At 39.3% G+C, this 17,171-nt stretch overlaps 4 protein-coding genes across 5 annotated transcripts in view; 3 read left to right on the top strand and 1 right to left on the bottom strand.

The window, feature by feature from the left end:
• kiaa0930 overlaps positions 1–17,171 on the bottom strand; it is a 60,358-nt gene that overhangs the window by 34,343 nt on the left and 8,844 nt on the right. The window contains exons 2-3 of one of the 2 annotated variants that reach the window (XM_062518660.1): positions 17,004–17,060; positions 11,483–11,631 (exon numbers count right to left, since the gene is read on the bottom strand). In XM_062518660.1, coding sequence (XP_062374644.1) covers positions 11,483–11,593 — 111 coding nt within the window. In that variant the 5' untranslated portion in view covers positions 11,594–11,631; positions 17,004–17,060. The remainder of the gene's footprint in view (positions 1–11,482; positions 11,632–17,003; positions 17,061–17,171) is intronic. The other variant, XM_062518659.1, reaches the window with a different exon arrangement.
• LOC134062431 (microfibril-associated glycoprotein 4-like) lies at positions 1,151–2,625 on the top strand. The gene is made up of 5 exons (XM_062518427.1): positions 1,151–1,183; positions 1,328–1,513; positions 1,721–1,817; positions 2,001–2,183; positions 2,362–2,625. The coding sequence occupies exons 1-5, from the start codon at positions 1,178–1,180 to the stop codon at positions 2,619–2,621; spliced, it is 732 nt and encodes a 243-aa protein (XP_062374411.1). The 5' UTR covers positions 1,151–1,177; the 3' UTR covers positions 2,622–2,625.
• Positions 5,742–7,042, top strand: LOC134062679 (microfibril-associated glycoprotein 4-like). The gene is made up of 4 exons (XM_062518782.1): positions 5,742–5,915; positions 6,129–6,225; positions 6,423–6,605; positions 6,783–7,042. Exons 1-4 carry the CDS (start codon positions 5,778–5,780, stop codon positions 7,040–7,042), a joined length of 678 nt encoding a protein of 225 aa, XP_062374766.1. The 5' UTR covers positions 5,742–5,777.
• LOC134061921 (microfibril-associated glycoprotein 4-like) lies at positions 9,051–10,867 on the top strand. The gene is made up of 5 exons (XM_062517758.1): positions 9,051–9,080; positions 9,170–9,355; positions 9,770–9,866; positions 9,982–10,164; positions 10,613–10,867. The coding sequence occupies exons 1-5, from the start codon at positions 9,075–9,077 to the stop codon at positions 10,861–10,863; spliced, it is 723 nt and encodes a 240-aa protein (XP_062373742.1). The 5' UTR covers positions 9,051–9,074; the 3' UTR covers positions 10,864–10,867.

Raw genomic sequence — 17,171 nt, 5'->3', positions numbered from 1 at the left:
TTTAGCAGTAGGCTAACTAGTGTAACTCACTTCTAGTAAACCTAAGCTAATGGTGTCAGACTGGGTTATTGGATGTGCAGAGCAGAGTAGGGTATATGAATCCTTTTCTCTAAGCTAACTCTGGGGTAGACTGCAAATAAGCCAATTTGCCAAATAGTTGGCGTTTTCTGTTAAACTTAATCTCACTTAGGTATCAAAATGAACTGAGAGTGCCCAGACATACAGTATTATCTCAAATGAGAATTGGTCTGGTGTGAGCCAGTTTTGGATTGTGACTTTATCCTTAGAATATACATACTATAAAATCAGAGAAATTTTAATCAAAACAAGAACATGAGCACCTGAGTGATAATAACTTTATGAACAGTGATCACATGCTGGAGGACTACTGCTTGATAGTGCCAACTGGATTGCAATCAAAAGGCTGTAAAAGTGTGCAATGTTTAATCCAGTTTCAGTGGCAAAGTGGAAAATAGCACGTCTGGGTATTGTTTGTTGTTCATTGTCTGTTTTCTGTACTTATGATGTCCTTCCTTCATGTTATTCATGTCTGAGAGTTGTACCAAGACAAATATCAACTTGTTGACATGGCAATAAATGTATTGAATCTTGAATCTTGAATAATTAAAGCAACACCCCATGGCAATTGATCACCTCTTGAAAGCTACGCTAAGCTAGTTTTGGCATCATATCCAAATTCATTATGATGGTATATCCTATGAAATACAAACACATTCGTATTTACCACTATATTCTATTCTCATAAGCTTTTATGGCAACTGTACTCTTGTTGTTTAATTCATTTCATTTAGGTTTAGACCAAAACTCTTGCTGCTTTAAGCAAATTTCACACTAACACTACTTGTGTAAGCTTAGCCTCACAGCACCCTATATCAAAGTAGTTTACATGTTGACCAATAAAAACAAATACACCCTGATTGAACAAGTACAATAAATGTTTTGTTTTTGAGTTTGGAGCAGTAAAAAGGACAGTAGCAGACCTTGGACTTGAGAATAGAAGCAATTAACATGCATTACAGAGTCGATCATTTATGTCTGTCTGATCCGATATCACACAACTGAAGTCACGTTTTGGGAGCTATATAAACACAACACAGAGTACTCAAGATCATTTGTATCGAGATAAGCATACACCAAGTGCGTTGCCTATACAATAATGAAGGTAAGGCAGAAGATACTAAACTTTAAAATTTGAAACGTTATGCTTTTTATTTCTAATGTATTGAAAACAAATCAAAAGAACATAGCCAATAACATTTTCTGAATTTTGAATCTTTGAAACTAACAGGTGATGTGTTTCCATCAGCTTGTTCTAGCTCTGTGTGTGCTGCTCCCAGTAGCGGTGCAGTCTCTCATGTTCCAGCCTCTGGACTGCGCTGATATCTACAATGACGGCTCTGGGACAAGTGGGGTCTACAGGATCTACCCAGCAGGACCCAACTCTGGACGCTATGTCTACTGTGACATGGACACGGAGGGAGGGAAATGGACCGTGAGTGGCCTTTAATTTTTTTTTTTTTTTTTCTCTTCCCTAAACCATGTTTCTGAGAAGGTTTTTTCTTCACATACTGGTGTTTGATGCCACATTCTCATAAGAATAGCTAAGTTGGGCTTAGGGAGCATGTTTTGATTTGGGGTTTACATGCTCTCAAATCAATTCTACTCCTCAGAGTACTCATAAAAAGCATTATAATTGCAGGTATTTCAGAGGAGGATGGATGGCACAGTGAACTTCTACAGAGGATGGGAGCAGTACAAGAACGGCTTTGGACATGCAGCTGGAGAATACTGGCTGGGTATGAAATTACTTTTCATTAATTACTTTCAACAGTACTATCATAACATACTTTATAATGGCATAGGCATCAAGTGTCACATGCATCAAATCATGGATTATCATGTATCAAGTATTTTCTTAATATGACAAATATAAATGTCTATTTTAGTCTATCCTCTGCATTTGTTTTACAATCTTTTAGGACTCGAGACCATCCACCTGCTGACTCTGAGGAAGAACTACGAGCTGAGGGTGGACATGGAGGACTTCAATGGAGCTAGAGTTTATGCCAACTACACCTCCTTCTCAATCTCCCCTCAGGCCATCAATGCTGAAGTGGATGGATATAGACTGCATGTCAGTGGCTTCAGGAATGGTGGAGCAGGTGAGTTCATTTATATATATATATATTTACTTATTTTATTATTATTATTTTTATTATGATTGTTATTTTATTTCAAAATATCTACTTTTCAGATCTAGCACAGTAAAAGTTTTCTGTGTCTACTTACAGTATATGAATCTACAACAGATTGATTCATCAAATAAATCTTTTTTGCTAGGTGATTCTTTAACTTATGCCAATGGACAGAAGTTCTCCACCTTTGATAAAGACCAGGATTCCTGGGGAAGCAACTGTGCGCTAGCACGTAGAGGAGGATTTTGGTTTAAATCTTGTCAGTATACTAATCCAAATGGTTTGTACCTGTGGGGAGAGAACACTGATCTAAGCCTCCACTGGTACCACTGGAAAACTAACTACTACTCCTTGAAATCAATCTCTATGAAAATGAGGCCTGTCGCCCGACGTAATGTAGGCTAGTTGTTCACCTAAAAAAACGAGGCATTAAACTGTCGACTGTCAACTGTAGCCTACTACAACTTCTTACTTAAGGGTACTGTACTTCTAATGGTCTTTCATATACAACAGCTTCTTCTTTTGAGTAATAGAATCAGTAGTTTTTATGGGATATGCAAGGGTGCCATTATGCACTGACTATGGACATGTGCAAATATATATGGATTTTTGAGAGAGGAAGTAGATATTGTCAACACGGGTGAATCTTTCTGTTTGCCTGAGAATGTGCATTTGGGGACTCATACCTACAGTAATGATAGTAATCTTGAGGGGAGCATTTGAGGCCAAACATAAAATGATGGTTGTAAAATCTCTTGGAGTTCTTGGATAAAGACTGTAGTGTTGATTCAAAGGAAAATATTTAATGTCTGAAGAACTGTGGGATTTATTCATGGAGTTTGTAGGGCACACACTTTCTCAGGGCACTGATGTGATGTACTAGATACTTTCTGGAATAGCGAAACCAATCAACTGAAAAAATGAAATTGATTCTGTATCTGTGAGTGTTTCTGTGACTTTTAGTTCAGTGTTGTTAACTATCAATATTGTTATCTTTTTTTATCTTATTTTATTTTATAAGAAATGCTGTTATTGTGTTCTTGAAAAAACCCAATAAAAACAATGAGAAAATAAATAAACTGCCTCATTCGGTCTGTTCGAACCATCTAATGCAACACACTAGTTACTGTACTACAAGTCGACATACAAACAAATTTTACTTCGCTCAATCGTTAATTATAAATTATCATAAATTAATCAATTATTTTACCCAGCTCAATTATTAATAATACATTCAATGTGTCAATTTGGCATTGTTTCTCAATTGTTCTGACAAGAATAATGCCACTGGATCCAGTATCTTTTTTCACTTAGTTCTGCTCTGAGCATCAGTGAACTTTATGGTTGCATGAACCAGTGGGGAAACTTGTCCAGCCCTAACTGAAATGAATAAGCTACTACAACATAGAAGTGCAGTTTTGTGAGTTATGTTGAAGTTGGGGTTTTATGGGACGTACAGTAAGAGTCTACCGTCTACACAATCTGACTGACAGCAGCCAAAGCCTCTTCATGACAAACTAAACCTGTTCTTTTATCAGCCTATAGATATATTGTATGCTAGAGTTCTAGAAAAGTGCCATTCATACGAACCAGGCTGCTGCTTTAAGCATATTGCTAAGAGATTAGAAATGATTCTCATGCAATGGAACGAGGAGCTTAAGATAACACATCACTTTGCTATTTTTTGACACAAAAACCCCTGACAAGGCTTTTAATCAAGGTGACTGTGAATGCTTGTAATTATTACAGAAAATAGGATGGACATAGTTGTAAAACGTTCCTTTGGTTCATTACGTTATCATGGTTGAAACGTTATCATGGTTGTTTTTCTTCCAGACACTTCCTTGTATCAACACTCACGTGGCAGGTGGTGAAGATGAGCAGTGAGTTGGTTATGTGAAACCAAAACAGCACTGAATGAAGAGATGGCCTGAGGGAATTCTCTAGAGTGGTCACTCAGTGGCACACTATGTTCACAATAAAAAGGTTTTGATTCCATAACAATATTATTTGTATCTCATAATTTCGAACTCCAGAAACCACACCAAGCTTTCCTACAGCCGCAAAGGCTAAAAGAGTGACACAATAACAAATCGCTCCTTTTTAGCTGTAGGCTAACTTGTTTAACTCACTTCTAGTGCACACTATGCTAAGCAAGGCTAACAGTGTCAGACTGGTTTATTGCATGCATAGAGCAGGGTATGAATCCTTTTCTCCATCTCTGAGGTAGATGGCAAATAAGCTCATTTCCCCAGTAGTTGCCATGTTCCTTTAAGTTTAATTTCACTGCTGGTTGTGCACCTTGCAAATCTAAATGAACTGAGAATGCCCAGACATATATGAAGCGATCTAGGTAAACCCATGGTGCAATTTTAGCAACTTTTACCAAATTCTGATACCATCCTAGCAACATCCAAGATTTTGGAAAGATGATATCCAGGACTTTGCTAGGGGGCAGTGTCAAGAATGGTGCTAGGATGATATCAGAACCTTGAATTGATCATATTTCACCAGGGAGGGTTGAAATGGAGCAAAAATCAAGGAATTTTGAATGCATCATGTGATCGGATTTTCGTAGATCACATCACATACAGTCATGGCTGAAAGTGTTGGCACCCCATGCTAAAGTTGACTAAAAAGAAGAATATAAAAATCATCTTTTGGAAATTGATCTTAATGCCTTAAGTAATAAAATGAGGATATACTGTATCCAACCTTTCAGAACACCAGTTTTCTTTGTAAATGAATAATGCATCATAAATAATAAAATACTGGGGTCATAAGTATTGGCACCCCTATGTTAACCCTATGTGCTCAATTCCCATAGAGGCAGGCAGACTTTAATTTAAAGACCACTTATTTCATGGATCCAGGCAGGATACTATGCATCCTGATAACGTTCCCTTGGTCTTTAGAACTAAAATTGCCCCACATCATCATCACACCCTTCACCATACCTACAGATTGGCATGGTGTTTTGTTAAGTTTTGTTCTGGGGTATGGTGAATGCTCCTGCATTTCTTTTAGGTTTAGACCAAAACTCTTGCTGCTTTCAGCAAATATCATAAAGGTATAACACTAACATAACTTGTGTAAGCTTGGCCTCACAGCACCCTATGCCATACTAGTTTACCTGTTAACCAATGAATATAAACAAATGCACCCTGATTGAACTTTGTTTTTCAAGTTTCGAGCAGTAAAAGCATCCAAACAAACCAAATATAGTAGCAGACCTTGGACTTCAGGATAGGAACAACTTACATGCACTATAGGATTGGTAATTTATGGCAGTCTAGTCTGACATCACAGACTAAAGTCACGTTTGGGAGCTATATAAATGCAACACAGAGTCCTCAAGATCACTTGCATTGAGAAACACATACAGTATAACAAGCACGTCGCCTATGCAAGAATGAAGGTAAGGCAGGAGAAACTAAACTGTAACATTTGAACCATGATGCTTTGATGCATGATTAATGCATTGATAACTAACATGTCTTGTGTTTCCATCAGCTTGTTCTAGCTCTGTGTGTGCTGCTCCCAGTAGCGGTGCAGTCTCTCATGTTCCAGCCTCTGGACTGCGCTGATATCTACAATGACGGCTCTGGGACAAGTGGGGTCTACAGGATCTACCCAGCAGGACCCAACTCTGGACGCTATGTCTACTGTGACATGGACACGGAGGGAGGGAAATGGACCGTGAGTGGCCTTTTTTTTAATCATTATTCTTTTCCCTAAACCATGTTTCTGAGAGGGACTGAGTTTTAGCGTCAAATCTTCTTCACATACTACTGGTGTTTGATGCCACATTCTCATGAGAATATCTAAGTTGGGTTTAGAGAATGCTTTGATTTACATGCAATCAAATCAATTCTACTCCTCAGACTTCTCATAAAATGATTATAATTGCAGGTGTTTCAGAGAAGGATGGATGGCACAGTGAACTTCTACAGAGGATGGGAGCAGTACAAGAACGGCTTTGGACATGCAGCTGGAGAATACTGGCTGGGTATGAAAATACTTTTTATGGATTACTTTCAGCAGAACTATCATGAAGTACTGTATAATGGCATATGTACCAAGTGTCATATGCATCAAATCATGTTTATCATCATCAACCTGTGTACAAACAAGTATGCTCTTAATATGCCAAATATAAAATGTCTATTTTTGTCTATCCTCTGCATTTGTTTTACAATCTTTTAGGACTCGAAACCATCCACCTGCTAACTCTGAAGAAGAACTACGAGCTGAGGGTGGACATGGAGGACTTCAATGGAGCTAGAGTTTATGCCAACTACACCTCCTTCTCAATCTCCCCTCAGGCCATCAATGCTGAAGTGGATGGATATAGACTGCATGTCAGTGGCTTCAGGAACGGTGGAGCAGGTGAGCTAAACCAATGTGTATATTTTATATTTTCTTTTCAAAATATCTACTTTTCAGATTATTCCCAGCAAAATGTTTCTGTGACTGCTTATGTGAATCTACAACAGATGTTCTCAATTATTTTTAAGACTATATGACGATATCAATTCATTCATCAAATTAATCTTTTTTTACTAGGCGATTCTTTAACCTACCACAATGGACAGAAGTTCTCCACCTTTGATAAAGACCAGGATTCCTGGGGAAGCAACTGTGCACTATCACGCAGAGGAGGATTTTGGTTTAAATCTTGTCAGTATGCTAATCCAAATGGGTTGTACCTGTGGGGAGAAGTAACTGATCTAGGCCTCCATTGGTACCACTGGAAAAGCAACTGCTACTCCTTGAAATCAATCTCTATGAAAATGAGGCCCGTCTCCCTACGTAGTGTAGGCTAGTTGTTAATCTGATCACAATGATCTAAAAAAAACAAGGCATTTAACTGTCAACTTTCAACTGTAGACTATTACAATTTTTTATTACTTAAGGGTACTTCTTATGGTCTCTCATATGCAACCGCTTCTTCTTTTGAGTAATGGAATCAGTAACAGTTTTCATAGAGACAATTTTATGGGATATGTAAGGGTGCCATTATGCATTGACTATGAACATATATGCAAATATATATAGATTTTTGAGAGACTCATACTTAAGGATAGAAATCTTGAGAGGAGAAAGACTATTCTGTTATCAAACCAAACATACAAATCTATGGAAATCTATGTTGAGGCCAAGTGTAAAATGATGGTTGGGCAATCTCTTGGAATTCTTGGCTTTGGAAAAAAAATTTTTGTTCAGTCAAAGGAAAACACTAAATGCTTGAAGAACTGTGGGATTTATTCATGGGGTTTGTACAGGGTACACACTTTCTTAGGGCACTGAGATAATGTGCTAGATGCTTTCTGGGAAAGTGAAACCAATCAACTGAAAAAATGATATCATAGCCTATAACTTGACTCTATGTATTTTTGAGTGTTTCTAAGCCTTTTAGTCCTGTAACAACTATAACTATTGTTTTTGTGTCTTATTTTATTTTATTTTATTTTATAACAAATGTTGTTGTTGATGTGTTCTTAAAAGAAAAAACAATAAACACAGTGGAAAATAAATAACTTGCCTCATTCTGCCTTAAATTAGCGTTCTAGATGGTAGAAATGATGTGGGAGGTGGGACAAATGGTGAAAGTGTTGTGGAGCACAATGGTAGGAGGGAAAATGGCCACCCTTCCCTTACTACACCCCGTTAACCTGCATTACCTCGTCTATGGTACATACCCAGTTCCAATAGTGTAGAAAGGAGGAGTGTGTGTGTGCGTGTGCACGTGTCTTTGTGTGTGTGTGTGTGTGTGTGTGTGTGTGCACGTGCGCAGGTGCATTTGTGTATGTGCGTGTACATGTGTGTCTGCACATGTGCATAAAACAAAGATTTTGTTACGGTCACGTTATGACAATAACAAAATCACGAGGGGTGATACTGATAGCAATTATAACTCCATGGCTCCATGGTCATTATAACATGGCTGCACTTGGCTATTCCTTCCTGGCAGGGGCATCAAATAATTGTGTCAAAGGTCTGTGAGATGGGTGCAATCTTCATAAACATCCAACTGTGTTCCCAGAAGACATTATAAACCTTCAGGAATGCCAGCTAATTCCATCCTAATCATTGCCCTAAAATCATGACCTATAGCAGTATGGCTTTGACTCTCAGAGAGCACACATAAGCCACTGCTGAAAATGTGAAGCTGTTAAGCAAGCAACTTTGGATAAACGCACCTGCTAAATGAATACAGGTAAACTAAAATTACACAGAGAGCTATGACATACTGTATGTCCCCAAACAGTATGTCCACTTAGTCCAGTATAATTTACTGTCTATGCAAACACATCTTTTTTTTAAAGTATATTTTTGGGGCTTTTTTGCATTCATATTGACAGGACATTGGAGAGAGACAGGAAGTGAATGGGAGAGAGATGGGGAGGGATTGGGACATGACCGCAGGCCAGAATCGAACCTGGGTCCCCATGGGAACTGAGACCCAAATGTGGTACAGTGTTTCTGCTTGTTCCACAGTTCCCCCATGCAAACATACAGTATCTTAACTTGATTCTCAGTACCAAAGCAGATGCTCACAGTGGAGGTAACATTTTAATTGCTAAGGCACTACAAGTGAAGAGTCAGGTGACAAGTAGACAAGTTGCAAACTAATAGTGTGAGGCAGTAATGAGGGAGTCAATTCTAGTTCCATAAATTCTGCAGACTTTGGACCTGATAATGGAGGATATTCACGTACACAGAATGATAAACGGTAATTTACGGCATTCTAGTCATCATGTGACTATGGGCATGTTTTGCGAGCTTCATCAACACAACACACTCCCTCAAGGCCATTCTTACAAAGATACGCAAGCACTTTAGTTCCGTGCAAGAATGAAGGTAAGGCAGAAGAAACTCAACTCTACAATGTGAAACAATATGCTATTAATTTGCTAACAAAAAACTAACAGGTGATGTGTTTCCATCAGCTTGTTCTAGCTCTGTGTGTGCTGCTCCCAGTAGCGGTGCAGTCTCTCATGTTCCAGCCTCTGGACTGCGCTGATATCTACAATGACGGCTCTGGGACAAGTGGGGTCTACAGGATCTACCCAGCAGGACCCAACTCTGGACGCTATGTCTACTGTGACATGGACACTGAGGGAGGGAAATGGACCGTGGGTATTTGTTTTTAACATCAAACCTGACTTGTGCAATTTGAGTAATATAAATCTGATGGCATTCTTATAGTCTGATGACACTGAAGATTACCAGTTCCTTAATACGTATTGTAAAAAAAAGTATGATTATCTTTTATTGATCTATTCTTGATCTACAATTTCACAAGTCTCAAAAATGTAAAAATGTACAGTAAAAATGTCTTGGTCTTAGGATTCATGTGTGATCAAAACCAAATTGGCTCCACATATCTTGAATGTAATACAATGCAGTAGGAGACAATATTTCTGTATAACTAAATATTTAAATTCTGTCTTTAGGTAAAACCTTTGGAATAATACTGTTATTGTTTGTCTTTAATTTTGTCAGTAAAAACTGTAACCTCTAAACTGAATCTTTATCTCTGAATGCAGGTGTTTCAGAGAAGGATGGATGGCACAGTGAACTTCTACAGAGGATGGGAGCAGTACAAGAATGGCTTTGGAGATGCAGCTGGAGAGTACTGGCTGGGTATGAAGACACCAATCCTACCAGTTAGGCTACGTATTTATCTACAATTACAATCAACTAATGTATCCTGACGGAACCATAATGTGTCATTTAAAAAGAAATGTGTTTAACTTAGGGCTCGAGACGATACACCTGCTGACTCTGAAGAAGAACCACGAGCTGAGGGTGGACATTGAGGACTTCAATGGAGCTAAAGCTTATGCCAACTACACCTCCTTCTCAATCTCCCCTCAGGCCATCAACGCTGAAGTGGATGGATATAGACTGCATGTCAGTGGCTTCAGAAATGGTGGAGCAGGTGAGCTTTTGAATACATGACTATTTTCCAGATCAGTATAGATACTGTGCATACTGTACATCTCCCAAATTAAATAGTGAAATACATTAGCATTCATTGCAATTTAAATTAGCCGTATTAGTTGATATTTTATTATGCATATCCGCCCAAGTTGGCCTGACAGCCTTACATTTTTAACCACTGTTCAAACAACTGTTCAGAACTCAATCCCTTGACGGGAAATGTCTCATTTTAAATGGTATAAAAGTAACTGTAAATGTGTCTTTCTTCCAGTCATATTTTCATAAATGAATTTCAATATGCAATAAATTAAATAAATTCAAATATGCAAATGAGCTGATGAAAACAAATCCCAGATCTAAAATGTGATTTCTGCTAGATTACAACTACGATTGTATAAACTGAAGTCATTTCATTAATTCAGTTATTGATTTTTTTTGGGCTATAGGTGATTCTTTAACCTATCACAGCGGACAGAAGTTCTCGACCTTTGATAAAGACCAGGACGCCTGGGCAGGAAACTGTGCACTAACACATATGGGCGCGTTCTGGTATAACTCTTGTTTTTACGTCAATCCAAATGGTGTGTACCTCTGGGGCGCAGTCGACGACAAAGGTGTCAGCTGGCACCACTGGAAAGGTAACAAATATTCCCTGAAATCAATCTCTATGAAAATGAGACCTGTGCCCCTTTTGTAGTAGAGACTGCAGCCTAAAACAACCTTTGATCTTAAAGGTACCTTTTTCATAGGTACTTATACACCTTTTGACTGAGTATGTAAAATAATTGAGTGTGAAGTCTACATGTCTTAAACTCACCTGCCTCCTGCCTCATTCACCCGGGGTAGCAATCTATTCCATCACACTCAATTGTGTCAGAGTTACTACACTACATTTTAATCTGTACACATACTGTATTGCTGAAATACATGCAAATGGATGATTATTTACTGGTTAAGTTTATCATTTGCAAATTGTACAAACTGTTCATTAAAAGCTATTTTCTATAGTGTCCTGTGCAATCATCTATGATTTCATTTCATGTGTGAAATTATGTTCTGGTGCATCTTTCAGTCCCACACACACACAGAGACGCTTCATTTTTTGCTAGATGATTCTTAAACCAACCACAATGGGCAGAGTGTTCTCCTCGTGGCTATACAACTGTGTCCACTAACTTGGTACATATATACCTGTGTGATGTCCTCAATGACAAAAGCCTCAAGTGGCATCCCTGGCAAGGTAACTGCTGCTGTTTACGGAGTAGGCTACAGGGGGGTAGAGGGAGGGCTGAGAACGTCGGCGGTCTCCTACTCACCTTCTTGCCTTCGGTGTTGTCGGCGCTGACGTAGGACAGCTTCCTGCGCACGTAGAACAGCATGTCGTCCTGCCTGGGGGCCCACTTTTCCATGAAGTATGTCGAGAACATCCATGTCCAGAACACAATGCGGTCGTCCTTAAAACACCCTGAGCAGAGAAGGAGGTCTGGTCAGCCTGGGGTTCTCCGAGCTACAAAGCTACAGCTCTACAAATAATATTTTGTGTGACATTATCAACAGAGAACATTAAAATCAGGATGCATAAATAGACTTATAAAGAAATGACAAAATAGGGCATTCATGAGTTTTCGTAAGAATCATTAACGCTTGCACCAAGAAAATGCTAGAAATAGATTAGTCACATTACAGGTGCTAATTAGCTATTTTTTCATAGAAAACAGAGCATCATACACCGCAATGTATTGATTAATCTGACACATACAGTACAAAAGACATATTCAATCATCTGCTGTAGATCCACCTTTGCTTACACTGTGAAAAATACAATGTAAGCAAGGGAACTCCCTCAACAAATCACACTGGCATCCTCTGTCTGGTTGCCGGGCAACAGTGTTGCCGAGCGGCAGGTGTCTCTGTCTGATGAGGTAAAATCCTGAGGTGGTGCACTACATCGCAGCATGGATGGAGCGCTCCTACCACAACCCAGCTGTCTACAGAGGGAACTGAAAACTGGCTCAAATCGACTTCACTTGAAGTGCTCTGGAGTGGCTTTGTCCAGTTCTTAACTGAAAGTCTCACATCCTCCTACATGTCAAAGAACATGTTTTTAATATCCTGCTTTAACGCTGGCTGCAACTTGATTAGGTTAAAGATAGATCGAGAGAGACACAGGATTTGTACCTGAATCACAAGAGCACATCTAAAACAAATTATAATGTGATGAAAGTAAAAAATTTGCAATACTGCACAGGGATATTGGCTTACAGAGGGAGACAAAAATCTTGCAGAAAAATATTCTGTCTGGACATTCTTCAAACAGCAGTTAAAGGTCAACCTGTTCCAATGTGTTAACACTGGACGCGACAGCTGCTGCTCCTCAATTAACTTTTTGAAACGTTGAATCCAATCAATACAGCTGTAACCATGGAAATCGCACTGTGCATAACATCAAGAGGAAAATGACTGTATATCTATGTGATGTGTGTTATGAAAAGCAAATTGGGTACGTGGAATAGATTTAGAGGAGTCCTTTGCCTTTAAGGTGATGTTGGTATTGGTGAACTTTCAATAATATTAGTGAACATAAATTTTGGAGTACAGTAATTTCCAGTGTATTAGCCGCATTGTGCATAAGCCGCAGGACAGTGCTTTATGCAAGCTAAAATAAACAAAACCATATCAATACCATATTAATTGACTCCGTGTATTAACCTCATAGCCGAAGAAATTTTGCGAAATCAATGTATAAGCCGTGGCTAATAGTTGGGAAAAGACACTATTTACAGCAGATCGGGAGACTTCACTGTCCAGAGCCAAACACATGATGATAACCAAAAGAGCAACCTAAAAGCAAACTCCCATCTGACAAGTCATCCATCATGGCACCCCGAACCACTACCATTGAGATTGATATATGGAGGAGATATACTAACCATGTCATTTGAGAAAATGAAGCAGATCATCAAGCTGTCGTGCTGAATTACAACTCTGTGCCGTTCGACATTTAAATTCTCAACACAACTGACTCAGGTGGCCATTTTACTGCTGTGCATAACCACATTGGGGGGGAGGCACTAATGGTAATGAAAAAAATACTGAACAGATGGACAAACAACCAAGTGTGTATTAATTAGGTTGCAGACATTTTACATTTATCATACACATAAAGCCCAAACATACATAACATCAGCAATCATTTTCCTTACCGGTCTAAAAATACAGCTTTTAAATACATTATCTCTCTAGCGCCACCTGGAGGTGAACAAACAAAACCACACTAAGGTATCACTGGAGCAACACTATGATGATCGAATCTGCTAAAGCTTTTATCTATTCCTGGGGCATATAGAGTAGCACACTTGCACTCATCTTCACCTTGTGAACTCCAGGCTGTCAAGACAGTCTGAATAATAAAAACAACTGTCACCACCACACATGAAACAAGCTTGGAAAAACTGGGGCTGCTTTGGTGGCATGCACTTGAAGCAAAAGACAGCTCCTGGGCTATTATGGGATGTCAGACTCCGTTGCGACTCCAGTCGGAGCAAGAGGAGGCTGTTGTGGCACGTGATACCCCGCTGTGCAACTGACTGCAGTAAGTGATAGTGACCCTCTCACTTCCTCACCTTCAGCTTTGCCACATCATCAGCCACACACTCAGCCACACACACACACACACACACACACACGCACGCACACACACAGTAGAGCACAGTGCCAACAACATCAACCTCATGGGTTCCAGCACTCATAGTTCAGAGAAACATATCCGTACAAAAAGCTCTTAGTCACTTCGGATTAGAGCAATTGACTGAAAATTGGCCATTTTCAAATGGAAAACAAACCCCGTGTATAGTGCACAACTCTATAAGGTGGGTGATTTTCAATGAATCAGCTCCAAAGAGAGGATATGTTGATGAACTACTATTTACAGTTATTTTCCAGTGGAGAGCTCTTCTCCTCTCTTATCTGGTGTACCGTAAATGCCACATTGAAGCGGCCTGTCCCTTGTATGCCTTGCTATTCGTTAGGCCACAAAGCCCAGAGATGGAGAAAAAGAGAACAGGATGTGGTCTACAGGGAGCCAAGAGGATATGAAAGGCCGCGGCAAGCTGAGCACACAGACTCACAACACAGTTCATAAAGACTCTACAGTTAGGCTATAGTGTTATGCTACAGCTAGGCTACAGTGGTACTACAGAAGATGCTACAAAACAAAATCAGTCTGTGCTATGGATGATTTACCACTTTAGCACTTAAAAGATTCTAGACTGTACGGCGTGTACGCTACACCGATGCAATAAATTTTGTGGCTTGTGATACAAAACTATCAACCTCTGTAGCGCCAGTGCTATATGAGCAAAAGAAAAGTTATCACACTGCCCATTAATTCAGCAGCAGGGTTTCAGATGACATCTTGGTATAGCTGTGTACGAAAATCTATGGTTATCATATTGTGAATTGCATATTTGCTGAATACTAAAGGGGGGGGGGGGGGGGGGGGTACACTTTAATGTTGATTATAACATCTACTATCAAAATCATTTTCCACATCCTGCCTCCTGAATGTTTGTTTGCTTGTTTGGTAAACTCTGACTAAGTAACAGGCACATATTACAGACAAATACAGTACACTGTGAAACTGTAAAACTGTGGAAATATCATACTGTAACAACCCTATTCAGAAGATTATTTCTCCATCTAAATATGCATGTACATACAGTATAGGATTCTATCAGCATGAGTGGTCACTCTAGGGTTTAGAAGACCTTGATCCTCCTGCAGTCTTGAGAAAACCCACCACTTAATGTCCAACTAAACAAACATTTCTCAAAGACACAGCCCCATTACCCGAAGAGGTCTATCCGAATGAAGTGTGTGTGTGCGCGCGCGTCTGTGTGTGTCTGTGTGTGTATGTGTGTGTGTGTGTGTGTGCGCTCCTAAGCCATAATGCACAGTTGCATTCTGAGCCCCCAGGGTATCTGCGATGTGCATTGACTTCTCATGAAATAGAGAGCAGTGAATGAGCAAACTCAAGGAGACAGCAGATCACCTGGATCTGCTCCTCTTATCTGGCCTGCACGTGTTAAAGCCACACTGACTACTATACACACATACTTCCAGACTGACCATCTAGATATCTATTTAGATATTGCCATTGTAATAAGTTATTCCTTGATGTTTTGTTTATTTAAAGTGATGTTTAGAATAGCAGACATGATGACATTGGCTTCCATTGTCTTTACAGCCATCAGAGCTATGGGGCTTATTGTTACCAGCAATGCTCACTTGGCTTCTTCTTCACTTGGCCTAAAATCCAGTTCAAAGTGTCTTATTTTAGCGTTGCTTCTCCGACTATAACAAAACTGACGAGGCAATCAATTCCAGTCATAACAATGAAAACCGAATGAAAGCGATCTCAAGTATGTGATGAGCATTGCATGCTGGGAGGGGCTCCAGTGACCATGGAGGATTTATGGAGGTCAGAACCCACTATAGGTGCCTCACATCTACACAAAGACTGAAAGACATCCGCAAATATCATAGAGCTGTGCTAGTGTGTGCATTAAGGTCAAGTGTATTACCTATATGAGCTATATGAAAAGTATTGGGAAGAAAAGGTGTAGACAGACACATAAACATAAAGGTACCTAAAAAGGTAACAAGAATCACATAGTGACATTGCGCATAATTTGATTTTTTTACCACTGCTCTCTGAAAAGCGATACTGCTCATGTCTCATATAGACCTCTGAATCATTACATCTATTCTCAAGCACCATTGTGTAAATGACTCACTAAGCTTGTGTGGGCTGTGTTTAAACAAGAGGTCAGAAGGGGGACTTGGACATAAAAAAAAAAGATCAATAACCTTGCAATCTGTAAAGAAGCCTTAGAATATCAATAACATGAAATATGGAACAGAAACTACTGAAACGTCAAATGTGAAGTTTACAGACTAGTGTTAGTGGCACTGGTGGTTGGGTTTAAGGAAGTAACTCAACGCCGGCAGTGATCTACAGTACAACCTTATCTTCAACAACCAGTGAAGTTTTGACATTTACTTTTATTTGTGGATCTAATATCACTTTTATTTCACTGCCATTAAAGTACTATACTACATAGTAGTCAATGGCAGGTATACAGCAGAATTAATCTTGTACTGAAAAATAAAAACATGATCCTTCCTGACTCACTGAAGACAGAATGAAAATGACCAGCCACTTGAATGATCAAAATTCCCAAAAATGATGTTAACTGAGACGGATGCTGTATACACGAATCAAGGTAAAATATGCTTTTTAAACCCTTCAGAATAGCATATCACCTAACCTCATCTTCTTTCCTGTGGTCTCCTATCTAATGTAATTTATGTGTGGTGAGCCACGGCTACGTGATTGATCTCTTAAAGAGACAGCACACTTGAAATTCATCTGAACGCAGCACAAAATGGAAGCACCATGGCCTATACTGTACATAGAGGGAAGTCTTTGCTAAACACGAAACAGGATACGTCCCGACAAATGCTGAACAGAAAGTTGCTTAGGGGTCACACAAAAAAATGCTTTCAGTTTTTTGTACCCCACACGGCAAAGTGCTACCAGAGAGCACTATCTGATTACATACAGCCAAGCAAAGCGGAATGCTATCGAATCACCATCTTTCAGAAATCCCCTACTCCAAAATCTTAATCACAAGCTGTCTTTCTATCCACAGCTTATATAAACTTAAAGTTAATTCACTTTTAAACAAATTTAGTACCCATTTAGAGCTAACTGGGTACTCAATTCGTCTATAAACTCTGGTGTCTGTCTACCTACCTCACAACGTACATACCAACCTGTATTTCAAAGGCAAATGCTCCCTTCAGCAGACAGCGAAGACATGTGTATAAAGTCTGAAAACAATGCAACCAGATCAAAATCATTCAAGTGATAAATTAACTAACAGAGGCAAACAATAGCACATTTCGTTTTTATACAAAAAAAGCCCAATGATATCGATTTCC

This window comes from Sardina pilchardus, chromosome 17 (genome assembly GCF_963854185.1).
Source record: "Sardina pilchardus chromosome 17, fSarPil1.1, whole genome shotgun sequence".
Classification (NCBI taxonomy): domain Eukaryota; kingdom Metazoa; phylum Chordata; class Actinopteri; order Clupeiformes; family Clupeidae; genus Sardina; species Sardina pilchardus.
The sequence above is the reverse complement of the archived record's forward strand: the minus strand, read 5'-3'. Positions and strand labels throughout refer to the sequence as shown.

Excerpts from the sequence above, each read along its gene's own strand:
- LOC134061921 (XM_062517758.1), top strand. Across the intron at positions 9,356-9,769 it reads CTGAGGGAGGGAAATGGACC|GTGTTTCAGAGAAGGATGGA; the intron begins GTGGGTATTTGT and ends CTCTGAATGCAG. Across the intron at positions 9,867-9,981 it reads AGCTGGAGAGTACTGGCTGG|GGCTCGAGACGATACACCTG; the intron begins GTATGAAGACAC and ends TGTTTAACTTAG.
- LOC134062679 (XM_062518782.1), top strand. The coding sequence starts at position 5,778 with ATGTTCCAGCCTCTGGACTGCGCTGATATCTACAATGACGGCTCTGGG. Across the intron at positions 5,916-6,128 it reads CGGAGGGAGGGAAATGGACC|GTGTTTCAGAGAAGGATGGA; the intron begins GTGAGTGGCCTT and ends TTATAATTGCAG. Across the intron at positions 6,606-6,782 it reads CTTCAGGAACGGTGGAGCAG|GCGATTCTTTAACCTACCAC; the intron begins GTGAGCTAAACC and ends TTTTTTTACTAG.
- LOC134062431 (XM_062518427.1), top strand. Across the intron at positions 1,514-1,720 it reads CGGAGGGAGGGAAATGGACC|GTATTTCAGAGGAGGATGGA; the intron begins GTGAGTGGCCTT and ends TTATAATTGCAG. Across the intron at positions 2,184-2,361 it reads CTTCAGGAATGGTGGAGCAG|GTGATTCTTTAACTTATGCC; the intron begins GTGAGTTCATTT and ends CTTTTTTGCTAG.